Below are 26075 nucleotides of genomic sequence, written 5' to 3' on the forward strand. Positions count from 1 at the left end.
AATCTTATCAGGCCTTTATACCTTTCTACATATCTCCTATAAGGCAAATGAAGACATTAACCATAATTTCTCTGCGTCTCACACACTCTCTCCCAGACACACAAAAGTTAAAGGAAATGACATGGAGCCATTAGGCATAAACCAAATTCCAGAGTCAGCAATGGTCCACACAGTGATGTGGTTTTACGAGTCTTGACAATGGGAGAAGTGAGATTCAGCTCTGCACCTATGAACTACCAGCCCTGGTAGATGGGAGAGCTCCTGGTTATCCTGTCATCACCACTGGTGTTACCTTCAGACAACATGCTTATAGCCTCGTCAGTCTGCTGGCTGTCAGTTGTTGATAACTTCTTTGGATCGTGGAGGTTGGTTTGGTAGTTCACAGGTGAGGGATAGGCATTTTCACCCACGGTTGACGAGGACATGGATTCCCAGGGTATTTCTCTCTTCCGCCATTTCAGGTCCACTCTGCATCCCGTCCAGCCATAGAAAGCCAATGTGAAGAGGAAGCCTTGCATGGGATTAAGAATCCCCTAGAAGAGAGCCGTGCAACAGGAGGTACATCAGCAAGGCTTCATTTTGAACTCCAGCAAAACATTAGGCACACGTTAACAACTTCCCTTACTCTGAACAACTGCTGTCTTTAAAAGATGCTATTTGCATGCAAATAAGTGCACGGTTGTTCCCACTACAGACACAAAGCAGGGTGAGATACCACAACCTGTTGTTTCAGTATGCTGAGGCCATCCCAGTGAACAGTAGGCGCCAAGTGGGTTTCTAGCATGAATTTTAGCTGGTCAGTCCCCCAGTGTGTTTTTAACATTCCTCACAAGCTCTACACTTTTTAATTCACAAAAGCAAATATTGCATTTTTTGCTAGAAGCCAAGTCAAATATATGAGTAGACATTAGCACATACAGGCAAGATTTTTAAAATAGCAGCAGTTGATCTGTCTGGAATGGCTGCAGATTTCTGAGCCAGTGAAAATGTCCATCAAAGTGGAATGGAAAAACGGGGAGAGACACTGAAAAAGAAAATCCCCAGTGATTTCCAAAAACTCGTCTGTTCCCATTGCCTTGGGATGGTTGACAAATAAATGGTTTTAGCGGTTTCCATTCTTCTCACGGGAAAATTGCAAACTTAGTTTACGGACAGTTTAAATACAGCGCAGTTGCTAGACCTGACCTTGTGCCCTCCAGGTGAGCAAGAGAAAGGTCCTTGTCATACAAAAGTTTCCATCCTTGTCAGAGGAGGAGGTTGCATCAAATCAGTTGCATTGCTTAGCTCTTCAACACCAAGCAGCTCAAGGGCTTAACTGCACAAAGCATGCTTACGACTCACAGGTGTTTAACAGCTTCAGAATAAACTTTCTTGAAAAAGGAACCATCAGTAACACCTCTGTAAAATCCCCTGTCAAATATTCCAGTAGAAGGATAAAAAAGAGTGGGGTACCATAAGAGCCCAGTATCTTATAGCTATCTTCTTGTGCTTTGCTTAAGAACTATCATGTATTTTTCCTCTTATAGCTATCCAAATGTTATGATATAAGATGTAATTATTCTTTATAAGCCACTAATAAAGAAAGCTCTAGTTACAAACACACAATTAGAAGAAAATGTCTGTTTTAGAGGGTAACCTTCAGGAAGCATGAGCTAAAACTTTGCGGCTTGCTCTGGATCAAAACTTTGCAGTCTGCTCTGGATCTTAAAAATGAGTAGGAATCACTCACAAAGAGACTGCATACGCTAGTAAATGGGAGAAAATGTTGGTCTTTAGTACCGTTTTGGTAAAGTTTACATGTGAGGAGCACTCCCAGGGGCTGCTCTTACATTTGGCTTTTCTTCCTTGATTTCTGGAGTGCTTACATTCCCCTTAGTCATAACCCACCCATCACACTGTTGCTGCTCCACCAGTCTTACACAAGCAATTTCTAACTCTAACAAATGCCATGACCTACCATTATAATCCATGTGATCAGTGCGGCGCTTCTGATGTTTTTCAGAGGCATTTCATTGATATCTGGCTGCATCTCAAGATAGAACAAAAGGCTCTCATTGACGATATTAGATGACCAGCTATTGCGGAAATAAAGAAGAGGAAGAGAACAAGACAGATATATATGTATATGTATGCATATATAAAATATGATTTATTTCAAATTATAGAGATTAGGAACACCAATAAGGAGAGTGAGATTTTTAAAATGTCTCCATATGAAGGGACCCATAGCTTTCTGAGCACATAATCAAAAAACAGACATCTACAGACACCTAGCCCAGGCCTAGACAAAGAAATCAATATACCCAGACAAAATTAAACCTGAAGATTTGAGCTTGCTGCAGGATAAAACTGAGATTATAAACAACTGTGAACCATAATGGGAACATCACAGATAGCGCCTTCTTTTGCTTGCATCTTAAAAGCATAATACTCACAGATAAGGAACTCAAATATATTCATATATGCTGTAAAAGGCTGCAGAAACTCCAGCCTCCCTAAATTTTCATGGTTAGATTTGAGCAGATTTTCAAAATGTTTGTAAAAAATCTACAAATCAAAACTAAGCTTGACTTTAAAATCCTTGAAAATGCCATCACATTTTTGGAATAAAGGCAATTTCTGTTTGTAAAGAAGGATGAGCATAACTAAGCCACATCCTGTGAAAGAAACTGAGAACGTTATACACTAAATAAAGGTTATAGTAAATAGTTGCAACTTTGTATGACTTCAGAACAGTCTTTCTTTGTATTTCTGCTGCAGTTTCAGAAAGGAAACCACCAATGTCCACGTCATAATTTCTATAGAGGTTTATAAGCATCCTTCTTGCAACTGTATTTTTTCTCAGTGTAGAACCTTCTGCTCATGCTTTCCAAATCTGCAGGCAACTCTTCTACCCCATGCTGCTACAATTTGTTTTCCTTGACAGACTCATCTCCTTTTTGACCTCTGGAATAGAACAGCATCTCCCCTAAGCTTCTGAGATGGCACTGAAAGAGTTTTTACACTCTAAAGCTTATGTTTTATCAGAAGAACAAAATCCAAAATGAGAACCTTTTTTTTTTTTTTAATAGGAAAACTCATAATGAGACAAAGACAAATAAACAGATGTCCCCACTGTGTTCTTGTGGATTTGCTCCCTTCTTTCATGCTTGCTCCCATACCATCAAGCTGGCCACAATCCCTTAGGTTGTAATAAACTTCTCTGGTGCCTCCAGGCTCCAGAATAAGGCTCTTTCTTTCCATAACCCTAGAAGCCTGGCTAAATCCTTGGTATTTCCAGCAATTTCCAAGAAGCCATGCTGCAATCTGCTTTTCAGCTGCCTTTCTCCCCCTCTCCTGCTGCCTAAACCACCCTTTGCACTAGAAACCTCTCTACTGAGCCAAGCAGGCTCTGCTATTCCCGAAGAAAAGACAATAGTTTCCCTCCAGAGCACTCCAGTATCTGTATACTGTATACAGCAGCTAGGACAAGATAAAAAGGCAGCCTTCCTCCCTGCTCAGACTTTTAAGGCAATATAATATGAATTAATTACCGGTGTTTTTTTCTTTTGTTTTGTTTTTGTCTTTGTTTTTCTTTTTTTTTTTTTTTTTTAATATATATATGTAAAAGTATTTGTACAGACCATTAACTTTGACCAAGTCTCTTCACTACTCCTGGACTACTTCCTCCCTCTTGTGTTGTTACCCACACAGGTGGTGAACGCTCACCAGTAGTAACCCTGTCTTTGTAGGTCACTGCACAGACCTCTGTATGGATCACCCCCTCTTCTGGTGCCTTTAGTGGTGTGTGACAATTGTGAGACTGCAGTAAAAACTGTCTCCTCCTAAAGCAGTCCTTCTTTCATCCTAGATTTGTTGTGTGCATCCAACACCTTCAGTCCCAGTCACCACTCAGCATCTTTCACGCTGGATGGCACTGCTGGAGCAGAGGTGCAGGAGATTTGGGGATGAGGTGTGTACCCTCCCTCCTTCCCCTCCTGCCCTGCCCCCTCCCTGTCCTACCCCAAACTTCTATTTGCATAGAGGAAGATGGAATATTAGAAACAAGATTAGATAATCAGAAGATTTCTATTTTGGGCATGTAACTCTGTATTTCTAGCTAACACACAATACCTGTTTCACACATTTGAGATCTCCAGACCGTAGAGATGATGCGTTATATCATCCTAACCAGGGCATGAAGCCAGTGGTAGAAGCATATTTACTGTAGGCTTTCAATGGCATGTTTGATGACAAGAGAGAAGACTGGGCTCTGAGGAATATTTCTGCTGTTTCAGACAGCTTTAGGTTGTGCCCAGCCACTTTTTTTTTTTTTTTTTTTGGTGTTGTTGCTATTGTTTCTTAGTGTCATTGTTTTCCTTTAGATTAAACATTTTTATCATTTCCTTGCAGCCTTGTGATGCTGTGTGAGTGATTCAGCTTGTCTGTGAACTAGTTTAGAACTACGTCTTCCTTAGAAACCTTCCCTTCCAACCATAAAGGCAAACAAATGAGGCAAAACATCAGTCTCTATTCTTGTCCCCATCACTCTCCAGCTAGGAAAAAAAAAAAACAGTTTAAAACAAAATAATGCACCTCTTACCAAACAATGAATACCAGCATAATTTTGAAAAAGCGCATCTGGATCTCTGTCCCCAGACGTCTCTCATTCTCCGTGTAAATCCCTTGTCTGCCTTTCAGTAAAGAGGCAACTGGAAAGTATAAAATTGTGTTCATTAAAATATGTGCATCTCATTATTTGAACACAAAGATCCAGAAGACAGATGTCTGTAAAGAGGGAACAAAGGGAACTGATGGATTTGTCTCCAGCAGCAGTTTGGATGCTAGAAAGACCACCATCAGGTGATCTCACACACAGCCTAATACTAAAGGAAAAGAAGCACATGCATTAAGGATTCCTAAAATAGGTGGCATTCCACTAGCTGTTCTTTCTTCTCTCAATACCATTGAAGAAAATAGCGTGGTCAGCATACTCTTCTTTTATAATAAAACGGTAGTATTTACAACTTCTATATGATGTGTGTGATCTAATGTATTTATTACATGATGTTTGGACCAAAACAGAATACATTCTACCCTATTATACACTCTATATTTAATTGTGCAATTAATACAGCATTGGCTACTACACCTTTAACACTTGAAGCTGTAATGCAACAAAAATAGTTATGCAACATACTGTTCAGATATCACAAGGAATATACATATGCATAAAGATACTCATTGTATATTTTCCCATAAAAAGAATAGGCTTTGAGAGATTATCCAACTCATTCCCTGCCCCTGAGCAGTTACATCTAGGTGTGGCTGTTTGCTGACTCTGCAAGCTTGATGAAAAATCAGGAACACTCAAAGACCACTTCAGCCAAGTTATTCCAGTGCTTCATTTGTCTTTACCATAATAATTTATTGCCTGACTTCCTACTTACACAACCTTTTCTTTAAGATCAAGCTCAATGCTCTTTTACTATCCTCTACAGTCAAGGAGAAATTCTGTTTTTAGGAACAATTAAATTCTCACTTGATTACAGTCTACAGATCTCATTATGCAGACTTTCATGTGTTTGTTTTTTTTCCTTGTTATCTTTCTGTATTACTTCTGTTAGACAACAGAGAAAATACAGGTTGTTAGTATAAATTTTTGTTCACTTCAGAGCAAGAAAACACAAGGCATCATCTTTAGCAACAGATATTTCTGAAGGTAAGAAGCAAAAGTTGAGCCTTAGTGCCTACAGAACTCTAAGTACAGGTAGAAGAGGTAATATAGGCACAGATATTAAAGTATCTGTACAACTAGATACTTTAGCCATAGAATTTGTCACAGGTGTATGAGCACACACACATACATACCTACATAGAGCACACATGGATGCACAGACACAGATGCATATCACATACAAGCATAACGATTCATTATTGTGTTCTCATCAAAGACCTTTGCTGCCGACTTTAGAAAATGTATTCCCCTGTCTTCCATAAGACATGCTATGGAAGGGAAGTTTATCATTTACCAAACAGATGATTTCAATACAATCAAAAAAAGCCAGTGCCTTCAAAACACACAAATATAGCAGTTAATGCAGAACGTAGGTGTCAATTTACTGAATGCTATCTCAGAAATGCAATTCTTGGTACAGGTCACAAGAATGAGATAATACAATTATGCATATATGGGTTGTCTTTGGTACCAAATGTACAGCACTGTGGGTCTTTCAGATAAGTGAAATACAGGAGGCTCCTTGATACAGGTAATTAGATGTATTTCTGTTGTGCAACTGATACAGCATTGTCTACACCTACAAAAATTGAAAGTGTTATGTCAGCAAAAAGAGACAGATGCACTATATGTGTAATATTTAAATAAAGTGTTCCACAGATTCTGTCAACTTTTCCTTTGATAATAAGCATTACAGGGGAATACAGGGTAGATTTAACTCAGAATAGTAAGTCTCTGTTGCTGTTTTTATATATTGAATGCATAGATGATGAATTCAGGTACTGAAAACATCTAGTGTGGATCACATTACATGAAATGAAGTCACTGAGTCTGAACATTACCTTTAAAAAAGAATAAACTGTATTCCAAAATCTACATTGGTAAATACTACAGTAGCATTAAACATCCACAATACATTACCAGAATACTTTAAATAAAGAGTATTGCAGTAACATAGCAGTGTCTTTGCCAATCTGCAATAGCAGAGGTAACTAACAGCATAGCTTCAGTATGTGATCAGAGTGTGTCTCTAGAGCAAATTTCCCACTGAGATGGTATCTTCATTTTAGTAGGCAATTCCTTCCCACCCTTGGCCCTACTTTTTGTGATTTAATGAGGAGCTATCCCACATCACTGTAAAAAGGAGCTATCCCACATCATACGCAAGAAGTCATAAGGCATGACTTTTTACATTATTACTATTTGGCTAAATAACACACTGATTCACACTGGCCGTTAGAAACATACCTGCAGATACTGTCCTTCTAAACAGGATCGGGTTGACCACCAGCACCAGCAGGAGTGGGGCGTAGGTTGTGATGTAATGGGGAATTGCATGCTCCAGGCCTTTTTCACAACTGAGAAGAAATCATTAACAGGTTATTCATTATTTTCTTTCCACATCTGACAGTTTAGGCTATTTCATCTATGTCACCTTTAGCTTAAAAAAAAGATAAAAGGAATGAAGTGAACAAATGCTAAAATTTTTTAGGATTGCACCGACTCAGCAGGAGACAGTTCTCCGAGATCAAAAAAAAAGCCCTGTGGTTGGAAGTCTGTCTCCAGTGCTGACCAAAAGACACCCAAGTGCCCACAGGTCACTATGGCTTTGGAGCCTGCCCCTGGGGGCCCGCTCACCTGGACAGGGACGGGTAGTAAAGCAGCGCCACTCCCTCCACGCAGAGCAGGACCGCCAGGCCCCAGGCCATCATGTGGTACAGCACGATCGTACTGGAGGATCAAGCAGGACATTCGTCATCTTTAAAGACACCAAACCTCACCCTTCCCACATGGCAACGTGGAGATGGGACTCTTACAGGCATGAGATGAACAGCACTGTCAGTACCTCACACCTAAAAGAGCAGGAGGGGAAAGGGGGCCCTCCTGACAGGAGGAAAGTCACCGCAGTACCGCATCCTCCAGCCTGTGGGGTGGGAAGCCTCTCCCCCATCCCCACACCTTCAGAAGGATCCCCTGCACCCTTTGTTGCTCGTGAGGAAAGCACTTGAGGGGATAAAAAATTGATGAAGGGAGCCAAAGAGCCAACTAAGCCACTCTTCTGAAGGTTGCAGAGCATTATGTATAACTCTGATGAGAGTCCGACATTGCTCCCATCCTACAGAAGTGCAGATTTCTGTGCATAAGCGTCTTTCATCTTTTACTCTGATCTTAGCATCAGGCCCAAATACACATTTTATTTCATTTCTTTGGTTAATGGGCATGGGGGAAGGAGGTAGGTCCCAGCTGTTTCAAACTACAAGTATGGGACTTTACAAAACCAGGTTTGTCCTCTGCAGGCCTAAGTTAACCCAAAAACTTCCATTTTGATAACATGCACCAGATGAACCATGCCTCCAGTACCTTCTTACTCAGTATCATCTGGATATAATGTCACAGAATTCCCCATTTAGCAGTGGCAACTGAAGGTCATTTTGCCCTTCTCATTACCAAATTAGAAACACCTTGTATTTTCTGTCTGGCGTTACAGTATGGAAATTTCTAAAGTGTATAGGTTCTTCTAATAAAGGCATTGCAGAAAAATGTGTGTAGTAAGCACATATTTTTCTTCCTTAAAACTTTACAAATGTGATCAGAAGTGTAATAATGACAATAGAGGGAAAAAAAAAAAAAAAGAGAGAGAGAGAGAGAAAATCTGAGAAAAGATAAACAAACTGGAAAATGAACTGTATGAAATTCAGCATGTCCCCTTTCCCACTATTTTTATTCAAGTTAAAACTTTTCCCACGAGGATCAATTTCAGGTATAGAGAAGGGACAAAAATAGCATCTTGCTGCAATACATATATATATATATATATATGTAATACATATATATATATATTACAATACATATATATATACATATATATATATATACATGTATATATATATATATGTATATATATATACTGCAATACATATATATAAAGCCTGATCTGCACCTTATTTTTCTGAAGGTTAAATGAAGTCAGTTACTTTTAAATGCCAGTTGGGCATAAACAAATCAATATCTGAGCATTGCCCTGACAATTCAAGCACTTAGCACACCACCCACCCATATCATTATCTGGTAACCATGTGAACATCAGATGTTTGTACAGGTTTCATTTATACCCTTAGATAGCTGCATGCAAACATGGACCTTGTTGGAAGTAAAATAACAATTTCAGAGCTTTAACTGTGGTACCTCAGTCCTGCTGATCTTCTTACCACCAAGTAAGAATCAACAGCGTAGCAAAACAACCACCAGAAGCCCGCACTGTATAACAGCTGGATCCACATCTGCAGGAAAAAAAAATGGCAAATGTCACAGCTGCTCATCAAATGCCACTGCGGGTGGGGGGTAGGCAGACTCAAACCTTTCTCCCTTGTACTTTAAAGGTGTGTATTTTCCAAATGAGTTTTGTGAAGTACAAAATCTTACTCAAAATCCCAGGAACAGCATTGGTGTAGCCAAGGCATCAAGCCATAGGTAAACTGAGAAGCATTTGCCTTTGCAGCTGAGACTATTTTTTTAGAAAACCTGTTATTTCCCTCTCCGATCTTAGCCTTTAATGTCATGAATGAAGTCCAAAATAAATTCTTAAATACCAAATTTAGAGTGAGGATGTTTTAATTTTAAATTCAAATTTCATCAATACAATTTTCTTTTTTTTTTTTTTCTTTTTTTTTTTTTTTTTTCTACTGCATTTTAGTAAAATTTAGTTGCTCAGTAGCTGAGGCATGAAAATACAACTGAAGACAGCTGTTACCAGTGTGCCTTTGCTTGGTGGGTTCTGTGTGTGATGGGTATTTTCTCCATGTTCAGGAACTTACGACTCTATGACTCCATAACTTAAGTGAGGGAACAGTTACTACGAATAAAAATGATACGCAACAAAAATACCCAGCAACCCACCCTCTGGAAAAATTCTCCATACTTAACTCCTTAACTAATTTCTTCAATAAAAGTCCAAGTGAGACAAGTTCAAGTCAAGTTAAATTCCGCTGCATTTGTGAGCTGACCCTATACATTTTTTCCCATGAGCCTATAGAAGATAACTGACCTTTCTTTGCCTCTGTTTATAAATTCCAAATCTCTTCCCCATAGGAGCTGGCTCTCTGTAAGGGTCTGGAGCTATTTTAATATTCAGATTACCTTCCCTCTGCGCCCTTCTCTCAGCTCTTATCTGAATATCCTTTGCCACAGCTCCACAGCAGCATCCTTTTACAACTGGAGACCAACACACTTGTTACTGAGCCAAACATCAGTGGCTAGAGATCTACTATTCCTTCTTCCAAAGATAAATCAAGCTGGGAAATATTTCCTTTCACCATGGGTATAGACCCTACATCTCGTCATGTGTGACATGAATTATTCAGCATATAATTCAAATGCCATGACATTTTGCTAGTGCACAGAAGTCAGAAAATAAAATTCCAGTCTTCCTGTTAATACACTTTATCCATAGCCCTCAGCATGTACTTCATCTGCACTATTAAATATTTGCTGCAGTTCAGAAATGCATAATTGACTATATACAGACACATATACACAAATAAACTGTGTGGTCTTTCCACCTGCAAATTCCAACATAGACAAGACTGTCACCAAAAATAATGAAAATCAGATGTACCTATAACCCCAAATTTTCATATGCTTGGTTTTTTTTTTTTTTTTTTTTTTTTTCCAAAGAAAAAAGTGCCTGAAAGGGTATCCATCTACAAATCAGAGGGTGTTATTCAAAGGAGAAGCTTCAGGGCCTCACTGTTCAGATTTCATTGGTTTGTGGGTAAATGAAATAAAACAATAGCAGTAGAAGAAACTTAAAATAGAATCAGAACCATTTTATTAACTCACATGAGAATATGTTAGGGGAAGTGAGTAGAAGAAGGGTCATTTTTCATTCCAATATAATTAAATTTAAATTTAGCAAGTGACTCAAACTGCAGCACTTTCCTGGAGCCCAAGAAAGGGAAAATAAAAATTGTGGTAGACCACTGTGCTGCTCACCATCTAACCTGAGATCAAAATGAAAAACAAACAGTCTGCATACGGTGTCTTTGTCACTGTTTAAAAATATTACTTTTTGTGGTAAGGGCAAGAAAGTGAAACTTAAGACATATGGAAACATGTTTTTCAAATTGGGCATTCTTCTTGTAAGATATTGATGTTAGTGGTTTCACTTTCCTGCAAAGAAAAAAAAATCAACTTTTGCATCTAATAAGCAAAAATGAAACATATGAGAGAAAATTGAGAACCGATAGATGTGTAACTGATGCTTGCTTCTGCTATAATGTCTGAAATTGTCATTAGGCATATGAAGTACAGTGAGTTGCATTTTGGCACATCTTGACACAAAAACTAGTGGAGCTGAATAATTCTGTTTATATGCAGCATCTCCTTTATTATATTGTAAACTTTGAATTGTTAAGCTACTGCTGTTATAGTTCATGTGTGAATTCTTTGGCTAGCCTACATTCCTACTGAACTGGGGTAAATTTATGATATTATTTGTCATTCTCCATGTTTTGGTTAAAAAAAAAAAAAAGTGGCCTTTTTTCTTGTACAGTAAACTCAGAGTGTATGCCTCAGGCAGTACTGTGACTGTAGTATTTGCAACTGAGTTTCAATTTGTGCTTTTGGAATGCGTTTACATTTTCTTATTCCATGCGCTTGAATCCAGAAGATGCTTGGTTATGTTTGGCCAGGTGCCCATGTAAAGAGCAATCTGAGCTGCAATCCCATGCAGCAAGGACATCGCTTCTGCCATCGGCTTTGCCTCATCAGGCGTACTCGTGCCACCGCCACTGGCCCAAGCCCCCCGCGCTGCTGTGGGCGCAGTTGGTGCTGGCTGTCTCTGTGCCTGCTGAAATCCAGCATCCCTTTCACATTGTCCCCTCACAATTTCGTGTCCCTCACCAGGACACGGTTCTGCCCTCTGTGACCACAGCATTTCTGTGATGAGCCAGCTGCAGGACAGGCCGAGCCTTGTGGTACCCCTCTCCCTGCTGCCCTCACAGGGCTTTTGGTGGGAGGCACAACAGTGCTCACACAGCAGGGCATAGGTTGAGCCCCATCTGACCAGACACTGACTCGGGGTCTAACCTCCTTTGGGACACCATGGTTTGCCTTTCAGATCACCCATGAGCAAAGCAGACATGAGAGGATGGGCTTGGTACCTACCGCGCTCCCCACGCAGAAGGCAGAGGGCCACATGTCGGTCACGTTCGCCACCGAGATGTTGGCGATGAAGCCTGGAAAGCCCAACCAGACGCTGGATCTGAAGATCACACCTAAAGAGAAACACGTGAGTACTTTCCTCCTGTCAGCGTGACCAGAGTCACATGAGGATGCCGGCTGCATGTTTTGCATTGCAGCCTGGATTTTGTGTGCTCACAACAAGGCTGCGGCTGCACGGGAGCACAGCGGGAGCACCACTGGGACGGCTCGCTGAGAGCAGCCCCCAGGGCCGGGGGTCTCGCAGTGTTATGCCACGTAGATTAAAATCTCACTTACCTACAGATCCTGCCACACTCTCCCCTAAACTAAATCGGGCAGATTGACATGAACCATTAACTATTGATAATTTTACCCCCATATATTCATATCCTAATGTTCATTTCTCTACAATCCCTTGTTTCAGGCAAGTGTAATTTCACACTTTTTGCAGTCTTCATTTTTACAAGAAGCTCTTTTCCTCTCTGCCCAGGGACTGAACAAAGCAGGGCTTCACAATTAGCTGAGAATATTGACTTTTTAAATGAACTTTGTTAGTGAGATTTTATGGGTTTGCTCAAAATAGGCATCAAAGCACCCACATTCATTGTAACCAGCCCACCAGGCTCCCCACCACATGTGAAGGGTTTCCCACCCACTGAAGTGAGCCTAATTCAGAGACAATGACAGATAAAGTTTGCCCGTGAAAGAGAAAGGGAGAAAAGTAACTTTACTGCTGGCCTCATCTGACTGAAAGGACCTTTTCCAGGTGAAAACACATAATGCTCTTTCCACATCTCTCTAAATTTTCCTATCCATCATTTGCTTTAATATCGTTAATTTTATGTACTTTGAGAGAAGCTGGCTAGGTATGAAGGGGGAAAAGATGTAAAATCCTACTCCTTTCAGAGGCAGCCAGAGACACTTATAAAACAGTAATTATTCTGTTATTTAATGTGAGGAGAAAAAAAAAAAAGTTATTGTAGAAACAACTCATCCTGCGTTTCCACAGCGTGTGGTGCTGTGATTTGTACCGACTTTGGCAGTAAATGCCAGGCAGATCTGGATGCATTATTTTTACACCTTGTTTCATGCACACTGGGCAGCAGGGTGTCCCCGGTAAGGGAGCTTCTCTCACTCCCCAAAAGCTGGCACTCGGTGCGAGCTGCATGGCTGCGCTTCCAGCCAGCCTGCTGTGCCTGGAGGAGTGGCTGGCATGTGAAGAGCGGCACAGACTTGGTCTGAGAGGATTTACGGACGTGGCAAGTGTTCTCTAAATACAGTCCGAAGGATCAGCTAAGTTTTGGAAGTCAGCTCTAGTTTTAACTGTGCTCCCTCACCTCCGCTTCCACGCCTTCCTCTAAGAACCAGCTGGTTCCGGATTGTAATTTGTTTTGAAGTAGAGATTTTGGTGTAGATATGCCAAGAGCTTTTATTTTAAAGTGCGACTATTAAGCAAGACCTTCTCCCCCCCAAAGGCCCGTCCTTTTCTGATCTCACTCAGCCCAAATCTTCCCAGGAATACAGGCAGGACGTTTCCCTCAGACGCTTCCCTCTCATCTGCCTGCTAACCGGCTCCTTTGGCTTGGGTACCTCAGAGCAACCAGAGCCTGCTACAGCAAGGGCAGGGGGCGTCGAGCCGGCGCTTACCTAAGCCACCGAGGATGTCACAAACAGAGATAAGGAGAAGGATGGTGGAGGAGGAGGAGGCTTTGGGCATCTTCCGCAGGATCTGTCCCTTCTTTGGCAGGAGCTGCAGGACGGTCAGCATCACGCTGACAGAGGCGCTGCCGATGCAGACCCCGCAGAAGACCTCGGGCTGGAAGCTCATCACGAGCTGCGTGGCTGCATCCCGGTTCGGGCAGCAGTAGGTTTCTAAGCGGGGAGAAGCCATGAAGCGTCCGGCTGGTGGAGGGGGCCCACGAGCAGGAGCTGCTGTTGCTTCCCCAAGGCAGCGCGTGCTTTTTCTTCACCCTCCCCATTAGTCCTCGGTGGTGAGAATCACGCGATTGAGGGATCATGTGCTGCTGCTGCTGGAAGTAAATCCCCTAGAGCGGCCTTTCTCAGCCTCTCCTAGCAAGGAGATCAGATCAGAACAACAAAACACGGTGTAATCTGAAACATGCCCCATGCTTGCTCAGAGCCATTGGCAGGAGTTCACTCAAACATTTCTGCTTGCACAGTACGTGATACAGGAAGACATAAACTCATCAGAGCACTGGAGATGGTTTAAAATGAATAAGGATGGAGATACCAAAGGAGAGGCATTACATTTTAATTGTATTTCATTTTAGCCCCGTCCCACACATCACACTTTAATTACCGAAAATTAATTGAAAAGATGGGTCCAGACACAAGCAGTCCCCGGCTTTTGCAGGGAGGAGCAGGGCTATAAATCCACACCCTAACCCAAATTTAAATTTTAGGGATCCAACTCACCCACCTCCGTAATTAAATTTAGAAGCAATACATCCTACCCCTGTAGAAAGAGATTACATTTAGGAAGCCATATTAACCTCATCGCATTTAAATCACAAGCTCACAAGCACAGTCTGTGCTGTTTGTGTTAGGTCAGTTTGACGTGGAAAATTCCAGGACTTTTGATTCCTCAAGAATATTTTTCTTTTCTTTTCTTTTCTTTCCATTTTTTTTTTTTTTTTGTTTTTGTTTTTTTTTGGAATGGGTTTAATATGGAAACAGGAATTTGACCTGCAATGTTTGTTTTTACTTTATAAGCTAGACAATATCATTTAGTCCTGTTGGACACAGCAGCATATATTCGCAATCATAAATACAAAAATTAACTCTCCCCTCTCAGACACATTCAAACGCCCTGTGTCAGCCCCAACCCCTGCAGAAACTGTGTTTGTAGAAACACGTTCAGGAAAAAACAGGAGGGAGCATTGCCAGCATTGTTGAAGTGAACTGGATGCTACATAACACAGTCATGGATTTTATAATTAGTTCTTGTAAGAACAAATGACCTTTTATTTTTTTTCATACAGCCCTATTTATTTTTTTAGCAGAAATTATTACAGCTGGATGAATGACAGTGGCATGCTGTGTGTGCAGGGGTCACAGAACTCAGTGGCTTCAGCCTCTCTTGGCAGAAAAAAGAGCCTTGCAGGGAAGCAGCAGGGCTGGGGCTGGTGCCCACACTCCCCAACACACCATGCACCCATCACCTACTCCCAGAGGGTTCCTCCAACTCTGCCAGCACTACAGAACCAGCAGAGCGGGATGCTAGCTTGCAGACCCAGGTGTCCATGCATCAGTGAGGTGACCCTGCTCCTGTCAGTGTTGATCACGATCTTAGCCAAGTTCAGAGTCTGGGCTTAGTCTAGAGAGCTGTTAACCTTTTCCTGACAAAAACACACACAGTGAGCTGAATCGCTGAGTAGGTTTTGCTGAATGTAACGGGGTCTTAGGCATACCCTGCATTAAAGACTCCCACATTCCGGCAGCTGAATTTGAAGCTGAATGGTATCTGGATGTTTTTGCAGCTTTCCAGCACACAGAGATTTTCCTGCTCCACAGATGAGGACAGGTGAGTGATCCAGATGTTGTGATCCTATGTTTTGCTGCTACCACAGGCACAGAAAGTATTCTGGAGACAGCAAGGGTGTGAACCAGGTTGCACTGCTCCAAAACACAAATTCTCATTGAGGTAAAGGAGAATATTTATGCCCTGTTGTCAGTACAGGATTGGGACTCCTCGGACTTCATTCCATCTCAGACGAGCAGCAGTGCATGGAGTTGCCACCTCTCTGTCAAGGCAGTGCATTGCAATTTACCTGGCTAGCTGTGTTATCAGTAAGGGTAACATGAAGTGCTCTCATTTTTTTTTCCTGCAAACCACTGCCTAGAAGCCAAAGTCAGCAGCTTCATTTTCAGGCAAAATTTCTGGTATATTTATGGTAAATGCTAAAAACTGGTCTGGAGGAAAGTACTAAAATAGGTTCAGAAAGGAACAAGTTCCTGGGCTACTGAAGAATAAAAAGATAACACAGAGACATAATTATTTAAAATAAAACCATCATATACCACATATACAATGCAAATAAATGTATATTAAAATAAATGGTGCTTGCTCTCATTTGAAGATTAATTTATGTAGCCTGATCTATGCTTGGAATGGCATGATTTTTAGATTATTAGGCAGAAAGTGAAACTGTTCCATGGAAGCCTTTCATTGCCACTATCATCTTCTAAAAATGTTTCCCTCGCTATTCCTGTTGTCATTCTCCTTCCTTTAAATGTTTAAAAAGCGTGTCGAGTTGTTATCCTGACCATTTGTTCTGGCTTCCATAAAGGAGTGTTTGGTGTGTTTTGCTTTTTCTGCTTATCGTTTGTTTTCACTGATCCTGGCTGTGGTTTTCTAGTTTGCCCATGTGGATTTACCATGTCATTATTTTAACTTCTTTCTCCCTTTTGTTCAACCACCTTGAAATTACTTGCATTCCCCAACTATAGACTTATATTGTGGAGGCTATTATTTTATATCTTTCTCTCCTTTTCTTGCCATAAGCTTGCCAGCCATGCACCTTCAAGTGTATGATTGCTTTTTCATCCACTTCTTCAAGTGGATGATTGCTTTTTATCTTCTTCTTCTGGGTCCCTTTCCTCCTACTCTCTCAGGATTTGATTATGCAGTTACTTACAGAGCGATTCTTGCACTGCTCATTTTTATTGGAAGCAAAGAGTGCGACCTGTGGAATGACAAATACCAAAAGAAAATAAAGTGACTCAAGAGTGAACAGATACCTGCCACGACACAAGCAGACATGTCTTTACATGGGGACAGCCACAGCCGAGGCTATATGGGAGATGGATCTGCCAAATCAATGAGCTGTTCAGCCTCTTGGCTGGTAAGATCTAGCAAGCCTGGCCCTTGCTGCTGCACTCGAAGTATAAAGAGTCAGAACAGTCACAGAAATTCAAAGCTGGTTTGGCAGTCTTATACCTGAGATTACTTTGGCTTCTCGTGATTATGAAAATAAGAGGATAAAAGCCAGGGCCAAAGGCAAAGGAAAGAGAAAAGCAACAAAAGAAAGCAAGAGAAGAGTTATTTTGCCTTGTTGAGGAATATTTATTTAGAATTCAGTACAGCTTCAATTGTTCTATAGGTTTCAGTTCCCTTTCCTCTGAAATAGGGTTCCCCTGATGGAATTACCCAATTACTCAATTACCCAAATGCTGTAGCTTGAAAAGAAACATTAGCACACCTATATGAACCTTAAAAAAAAAAAAAATGCGTTGCAAAAACCAAACAGAGGCACAGAGCACGTTCAACATTGCACAGTACTAAAAATTTCAGCCCATTTTTAGACGCCTATAGCCCTGTGTCTGAGAGTGAGACAATAATACTGCACTCCTGGCAAGGAGAACACACACACAGCTTTTAGAAGTACCCACTCATGCTCTCCTTGGGCCTGGGAAATGACGCTTCCCAGGTACAGTCCACGTTCATCGTTAAGATGAAACACTGGCTTGTCTGGCTCTAAAGCAAAACAATAGGTTTACAAAAATATGTCAGACATGCGTTTCTGCTGTTAAGGAGTGTGCTACAGCTTATGCGTGAGTATGCAGTTACGGGTATTTTAATCACTGTCTTAATTAAGTCTGGGACTACAGCACTGCTTTAAAGGCAGAAGAAAATGTTTGCATATAGAGGCAGAGGAGAACTTTATTTGTTTATGTGTACAGTTCAATGCATCTCTGCCTCCATTTAAAGCTTCCAATAAAGATCTTAGCTACCTTACAAATGTGAAAACCATATTTTGTCAACGGTTCACGATCTCGTAGTCTTTGCTTCTCCTAAACACGCTACATCACATAGCATTTCCTAAACGGATGAAAGGTGGGCCTGTCTTCAAGCTGAATGGATGCGATAAAACCAGTTATGATCTTCCCAACAGATCCTGCCACACATTCTTAAAGGCCTGAACATGTAATTCTTCTATGTGCTCAGCACAGTTCTTTATCTGCACGGACCTGCAACTTCGTAAGAAGCTGGACTACTTTTCACAGTAAGATATGTCCTTCCCATTGTTATCAGTACTCATTTTTAAAGCTATTTTTAAAGTGGCATTTCTCTCAGTGCCTAACTGAAATGAATGGGGAAATTCACACTATTGTTTCTGTTTCAAGTTTTCTGTAAATTTAGGCAGGAATATCAGAACAACAGTGATATGCACTGTAATGTGCCATGACTGTAACAGCCACAGATTCCATTAAAAAGAACTGGAAGAAAAAGAGAGGTATCACCTCCCTTCCCTCAGTGATTTGAATGTAACTACACAGGTGTAAATCATTAGTTTATATTTAAGGATGGTGAACATTGATTTACTGAAAGGGTTGTGAGGCATTGGAACAGGCTGCCCAGGGAAGTGGTGGAGTCACCATCCCTGGAGGTCTTTAAAAGACGTTTAGATGTAGAGCTTAGCGATATGGTTTAGTGGGGACTGTTAGCGTTAGGTCAGAGGTTGGACTCGATGATCTTGAGGTCTCTTCCAACCTAGAAATTCTGTGATTCTGTGATTTTTAAAAGGATGAGAATGAATGTATCTCTTTTGCATAAAAATAATGTTTGAGTTTTTTGTTTTCTTTAAGAATAAAAACATAAATACACAAGATGAGTTCATTTGAACAGCTAAATAATTGTGCGTACTTGACTGATGAAATCATGTTATGTATATTTTATTGTTTCTTTCATACCTTCTCCAGAAGAATGTTATCCTACCTGGTTTTGTGAACAAGTATACACAAATTTGTTACTGAAACCATGCCTCTTTTGCATTAAATTAGTAGACAATGTTTATATGGATGAAATATAAAGTAGCCAAATGGAAAAAAATGCATCCATAAACCGGAGGAAAAAATTTTCTTAGGGTTTGGAAGAACAAAATCCTCACTTCTCTATGCCAATGTTGAGCACATTACAGTCTTTGAACTTCCATTAAGCTAGATTTTGTGGCCACATTTCTGGAGAAATTCCACCATTAATCACTGTCATCTTCAGAGAATAAAAGATACCTCCTTTTCCACGTACACTCAAGAGACCTTGTCCCACACCTACACAGACTATACGAGACACAGTTTGCATGGGAACCGACTGATGAAAGACTGTGAAAAGGAAGAATATTATGCTTTCCGCACAGAATGATACTGAATATTGGACTTGTTATAAATATTTACCTCAATAATTGTAAGCCTGCAGATGGTCCACTAAGATGTTCAGTGTCTATCCTGTCCTCAGCATGTTTAGAAGGCATCCCAGGCACCACTATTTCCATGATCTTTTTCAGAGCTTATGTTAGTTGGTTCCATCAGGAGAAATTAGGTGGGATATTCTTATAACCTTGTTATGATCACTACACTGTGGGATCTCATTAGGTTATATCCCCTGCTACCAAAAGTTAAATTTCCAAAGCCCATTAGCACAAGAAAACAACCTCAAAACCTCTGTTCCCAGGCCAGCCTATGTGACCAAATCAAAATATAGCTCTAATTTCATAGCTCTTACAACGCGAAAAAAGTCTCCAAGGACCTGTTAATGAAATCACTAAAAATGTCAGCATATCATGGTGCCATGACCAGCTAGATGGTCTTGGTGAACACCGTAACCAAACATTGAAGGGAATTCTGGCAGTCCAAGCACACAGTCCAGCTGCAGACCACAGGGTCCATTCCATTCTTCAGGACTGAAGATCATGGCTTCATTGTCAGAGGTGGACTTCCCAGACCAGGGTAGACAGAGGAATGAGACTAATTCCTCAGCACCCAAAGTAGCTTACTGGGTACACTGATCTGGTGGGCAATAGGGCTACACTACCCATTTATATCATAGCCTGGCTCCTCAGATATGCCCATTAGTCAGCATGCTGGGAGCACAACCACAAAAAAATTGTCTGGTCCTGAAACTGCTTCAGAAAATGGAGTGTTCTGAAAGAAATACTCTGTATTTCAGACTTTCAGAAGAAATTAACCTTTGGGGTTGTAACAGGAGCTGTGTTCTCACGGAAGATGGGCAATAAAAACAATCCCTTCAACCTGTTTCCCCAGGACATTACTGACAGTGCCGTGAGTAAACGCTGTGCTGTAGACAAAATTGAGGTTAATGAAGCAGTACCTCCCACAACAGCCTTAAGCCCTACATAAGCCAGGAAAATGTTGAAATCTGAGTGTTGACACCATTTCTCATTTGCATGACTCAGAAGGATCTCCACAAACCTCCCAACAGCAGCTAACTTTTTTGCCTTAGACTCTGGAGAGAGGAGAGCACGTCTGTGCCTTTAGCACAAGAGCGTGACAGCCGATGGGGAAGTGGCATGCACAGAAAGAGCTCCTGACCATGCGGACTCACGGGCATGCTCAAACTGGCCTTACATCAGCCATAACACTGCCAGACTCCTGTAAAATCACAGACGGTTGTGCATAGCTGATGTTTGAGGGCAACCTGCTGCAGTGCTGCAATTCATGAGCACTCACTTCGTGCTGCATCCGTGCTTAGAGGTACGGTCACGAGATGCTGCATCCTAAGACTTCCACCTGGACACGGTTCAAGTTCCCTGTAACCAAGCAGAGAGTAGAAAGGTCATTTGTAATGAAGGAATTGGGACTATTTATAGAACGCACGGAGAGATTTATTTACACGTCGCTGATAGGCAGAAAAAGGGAAGGTCTGTTTGGGGTTAGCTAGCAAATGAAGACAAAGTCCAAGTGAAAAATAGCAGATTACGAGGCTTTTGTCTGCTCTCATGCATACTCTGGCCTCTTGCTATTTATCTACCCTTTAAAAAGCTTATTTCACAGCATTCCCTGAACAAAGAGCATTTGAAACCCTCTTTTTGGCATTTTCCCTGTTCATCTCTCTCATCTTTGAGTACGAAATTTAGATATAAAATGTTGTGGTATCAGAGTTTAAATGCTTTAAAGTCTGCTTGTTAGCCTCTGAGACTACGTCACTCAACTAATTGAAATGAGCCAGTGCCAATTTTAGGCCACATACAAGGCCAAGTGGCACAGCACCATTTGTATAGGGAATGTTATTACACGACGTGCCGTCAAAGAGGGTGGATGATGAAAAACATTTTTTAATGTACCGAGATCAGAAATACAGCAGCAAGAATGAATGTTGAACCAATGATGCCTCACTGAAATGATGGCACTTAACGAAGCAGGACTTCTTGATGCAGCTGTAACCCACACATACATATAACCAAAATATAGCTATATAACATACACATGTGTACACATACACTGCTGAAACTCTCTTCCCTACTGAAGAAGTCTGTCTTTGTCCACACTGCCTAACAGTAGCTGCTCCATGCTATCCTCCACAGCGTGTCCAGGCATTGCCCAGTTAGCATGCTAGCAAAGAAACAGCACGGACAGCACGGACTGTCACGTGCCAGTGCTTGAACCTGTGTGCTCTCACCCTGATGTTTAGTTTGCTTGTGAAGTTGTAGCCTGATATCCAGTAACACGATTTGACAGAGGGCTCCAGCGCAGGAACTGGAAAAGGAGCAGGTATACAGACACCAGAGGCACTCTGGCCCGAGGCATGACTTAACTTGTGCCTGAATTTGACTGTCAGCTGAAAACCCCATCCCGAGGGAAAATGAGTTACCTGTTCACCTCCTGCTAGGCTGTATGTTGCCTTCTGACTTTGCTACCACATGACGAGTTGCTATTGCCCTTTTGTTTGACTTCCGATTTTGTTATCATGCAAAATCATGAAAATGTTAAGTCCAGAAGCATGTTATGGATTATAGAAGTCAGCACCGGTCTCATTTTTCTCTGCCTACAGGTCTAATCAGTCTCAAGATCGAAGCCAAGAATATTTCTATTAGCAAATCATGTGCTTTCTTCTCTTGGTCACCCACAGCCACGGTTTGTTCCACGGCATTCCATCTAACCCTCAGCAAGCTGCTCCGAGGCACAAGGCATTTCTGGTGATGTGCTGCTCACATGCCCCCACATGGTAGGGAGCAACACTGTGGCAGCAACAGTTGGCTGCAAAGGGCACTGATTTCCAGAGGGCATGCTCTCCATTACAAGACTTGCTTGAAATTACATCACTGGGCTATACCTGTGTCATCTTTTCCTTTTATTTTCTCCTTCCGTTTATAATCTGGCTACCCAGCAGATGCAGGTGTGAAGGGTATGCAAGCATACACTGGGTGTGAAGGCAGAGTGCAAGGACTTGGTGGTGCAGTTCATCACATGTGGCATTTTGTCAGGAATTATACAGGAGTCCGGTTATCCAGCCAGTTTTAAAGTTATTCTGGAAGTGCCTGTAAAGGGCCGTACTACATGGCTTCCTGAGACTGCTCCAAAGCTGGAAGATTAAGGCATTGTGAAGAGGAAGAGTTATACCTCTATCAGTGGACTTGTGCACAGGTATGTAGCTGGGTACAAACATCTTTTAGGTTAGATGTTAGGAAGAACTTCTTTACTGAAAGGGTTGTGAGGCATTGGAACAGGCTGCCCAGGGAAGTGGTGGAGTCACCATCCCTGGAAGTCTTCAAAAGACGTTTAGATGTAGAGCTTAGGGATATGGTTTAGTGGGGACTGCTAGCATTAGGTCAGAGGTTGGACTCGATGATCTTGAGGTCTCTTCCAACCTAGAAATTCTGTGATTATGTGATTCTGTGATCTTTTCATCCCCGCTTAGTGTTCTGCACACACCACTTGGGTGCGCCACTGCTGTCCATATGAAGGTTTCTTCTCCCCCGATGAAACCAGTCTGGAAACTGTTCTCCACGGGTCTTTGACAGCAGGAGTGTTACAGGACCGTGCTGATGCAATCTGGGGATGCAGTGCCAAACAAAAGGAGTCCAGCGAGTAGGCTTGAGCTATGCCTCTGACTGCCCGTGCTCTTTGCTGCTCACTGCCTGCCTGCTCTGCCTTTCCAACAGACCGGTCTGTTCCAGTGGAGATCAGCTGCAAGAATAGTGGGAATCAAGGCAAATCTGAGTTAGTTGTCACTGAAGCAGATCAGTCCCCTGGGTCTCTTCTATTCAGCATTAAAGGTAGAAACATGGAGACTTTCCCCTCCCAGATTTATCCCCGCAGCTAAGACAAAGATGTTGTAAAAATCCTGGCTTACTGTCTCAAGATCCAGCATTTTGAGTAGGAATTGAAAAAAGTTTGAATCAAAAAAATGTTTTGAGTATAGGTATACCAGAATTTCATATGAAATGCTATTCTTTCACAAATTTCAGCTTTATAAAAAAGCCCTAGGAACAGAACACAAAACTATTTTTCGGTCCTAAAGAACTGAAGAATTCAACATATATTTGAGCATTTATCTGAAAGGTTAAGGACTTCTAAAGGTTTATCCAGCACTAATTATGTGCTGATGAAGCCTTATTTGCAATACAGGAGGAACAAGACACACTTGGGAAAGGTTTTAAAGTGTCTAAATCACAAAGGAGACATCCAGCTGGAGTTTTTCAACACAGTGTTTTTCATTCTGGGAAAAGGGGTAATTTGTTGAAATCAAAGTGTTCAGCAGAAGAGCATGATTATGCTGAATCCATCAGAAGGAACATGGCAGGTTTCCAAAGTAAACCCTCCCGTTTTCCAGCTATGCCAGGATGTCTGTCTCTTGGGCTGCTACACAACCTGTTTCTCCAGGTTCTCAGGACTTTCAGACTCCACAATAAACTGCAAGCAGCTTGCCACCCCTTGAATTACTTTATCAGAAAACAAAACAAAACCTTCTGCTAGAGGAAATTCTTATCACTGTTTCAGTTATTTTGGTCTTTGTGATGGTTAGTTTCAAAGACACTAGATTTTCACCATATGTTTCACTAAATGTCCCCTTGATGTTATATAGGAAGGATCCTTTTGCTCCCCATGCAATATATGCACAGTTTCAACAGCTATATAACAGATTGCTGAGTTGGGGGAATTGACATCTACAGAGACCTCTTTGGGAATAAGAGAGGCACGTCCATAACTCATGCCTTGTAATCCATTTTTCCCCTCAAGTCTGTCAGCACTCTTACTGGATTCACAGTGTTCTCACAAAGCTCTAGCCTTTAGGAAAGCAGGTGTTGAATCCATTCATTTTCACTACACAGACCAAAGTACAGATACATGTCTATGTATCAACATTTCTTCCACCACTGGTGACTAAAAGCAACAATGCAACTGACCACATGGAAGAAGTGGTTGGCACCATCACCAAACAGCAAGGCATTTAGGCAGATGGCACTGAGGTTGTGGATGAGTCTGCTCAGACTCTTTGCTGGAGGTCTTCTCAGCTGCCCCATTTCACAGCTCAGCATCTTAATTTAAATTGTCGCTGAACTGTGCATGTCCTAAGGCATCAAATCTTTATTTCAAATGGCTGAGGCACTTTGTCTCTTCACCCAACTGTGATGTTTGGTGGTAAGCTCCAGGAAAGCTGTGATAACAAACAGAGGGTGGTTGTAAAGGCATAGCTCACCTCAGGTCTGTACTCTGCAGCTATGACTTCTTTCAAATATCTCTGCTGCTGGAAAAAGATAAACAAACAAACAAAAAACTCACAAAACACTTGGCATTGTAAGGTCGAGCAAAATGAATGCTCTTAATGTGGAAAATCAAATGCTTATTCTAGTCATTCTGCAGGTATCCTGTGCAATTCAATGCTTTAAGGAAAAGATAATGTGTCTCATAGCCATAAAAGTGAGATAGTGTGTTTACAACATACTGTGGTTGATATTGTCTTTAAAAAATCCTGCTATAGAGGAATTTATACACAGTTTTGGCAGTCTCAATGGCTAAGTAGGGAACATGTACGCAGTCTGTGCAACAGAAAGAATGAAGGCCTGGTAAACTCCATGGAACAAAATTTCACTTGAAATGGTTAAATAAACTTCAAGTACCAAGGTCTGCACAGAAGTACTGTGGAAGGAATCTGTTTTATTGCAGAAGGCTTTTTTTTTTTTTTTTCAAGCTGACTTAATAAAGTTTGATAGCTCCTTGTGCATGGCAGGAGGAGGCATTTGGTAAGTTTTGTTCATCACTGCAAAGTAGCTTTGATAATATTAATAACATACATGATTACAGAACAGAATACCTGTTATACAACATTAGGCATAGCCGCATTATTCTCTGTCCTCGGCATGAAAAAGCCTGTCACTTCCCTCCATACCTTTATGGCCTCCTAATGTATCTTTTAATTTGTACCTTGTATTACTAACATTTGTATATTTAGGCAACACTTGACAAGTGAAAACAAGATTGAAGGGAAATTGCTTAGAGACTTCCAGGGTTTTGTTAGAAAATACAGCTATCATTAGCATTGTTATCACTCAAATGAGAAGTAGTATTTTAGAACATATTTACTGAATCCTTTGTTCTTTATGACTAACTGAAACCCTATGAAGGGTGACAGAAGTTACAGAAATCAAAGTAATCAAATTACCACAATATTTTAAGAAGAGCACAAATACAGCTCTCCAACAGGGTTCTGCACAAGCTTCAAATCCCACGGAGAAGGAGGATATAAAAGATGTGAAGAAAAATTTGACTGATATGACAGGAGGACTTAAGTCTTGCTTTGGTCTGGTAGAACTTACAGGTATGAGGAACTTCATATACGGGTCTCTTGGCTTTCAATCGATAACATTAAAGGAGAAAAGGGAAGAAAAAACTCTGTTATGGAAAATAAAGAATTCTGATTTCTGAGCTGTCAGCCACAGGATCCACTAGAAGAATGACTGTCAGACCCTCAGGCTCTAAGCAAGTGTTAGCTAGAAAATGGTTCTTTACTGAGGTCTCCTGTAATTATGAGCATGAAAGCTTTCAGATAATTGTTCTTTAGGCAACTGCTTTTCAAAGAGCTATACATGTCCCCATCATCCACTGACATAAATGACAGCAGCAGAGTTTGAATATTTCCATTTGGGTTCTCTAGTATATATATCAGTTCCTGACTCTAAATACTCCAATTGTAAAATCTTCATTGTTCTTCAATACTGGACTTATAAGACCAAGTCAAGAAGGCAGAAAAGTATTGCAAATCTTTAACTTCTTATGGACAACAAAAAGTTCAAGATGAAGAAGAATGAATGTTCGGCAGTTGAAGGTTAGGGGATACAACCAAAGAAGACATTTCTGGCAGCACAGTTTACTTGTGTATGATGTCTATTATATTTCAATT

At 41.2% G+C, this 26075-nt stretch overlaps 1 protein-coding gene across 1 annotated transcript; it reads right to left on the reverse strand.

Moving 5' to 3' along the window:
- Positions 1 to 233: 233 nt before the first annotated feature.
- Positions 234 to 13808, reverse strand: GPR143 (G protein-coupled receptor 143; the record flags this gene model as incomplete). Its single annotated transcript, XM_082753093.1, has 8 exons — positions 234 to 533; positions 1958 to 2075; positions 4583 to 4691; positions 6965 to 7074; positions 7355 to 7447; positions 8903 to 8997; positions 11882 to 11991; positions 13565 to 13808. 8 exons carry the CDS (start codon positions 13806 to 13808, stop codon positions 234 to 236), a joined length of 1179 nt encoding a protein of 392 aa, XP_082609219.1.
- Between the last annotated feature and the right edge of the window lie 12267 nt (positions 13809 to 26075).

This window comes from Aythya marila (genome assembly GCF_965140915.1).
Source record: "Aythya marila genome assembly, chromosome: 1".
Lineage (NCBI taxonomy): Eukaryota > Metazoa > Chordata > Aves > Anseriformes > Anatidae > Aythya > Aythya marila.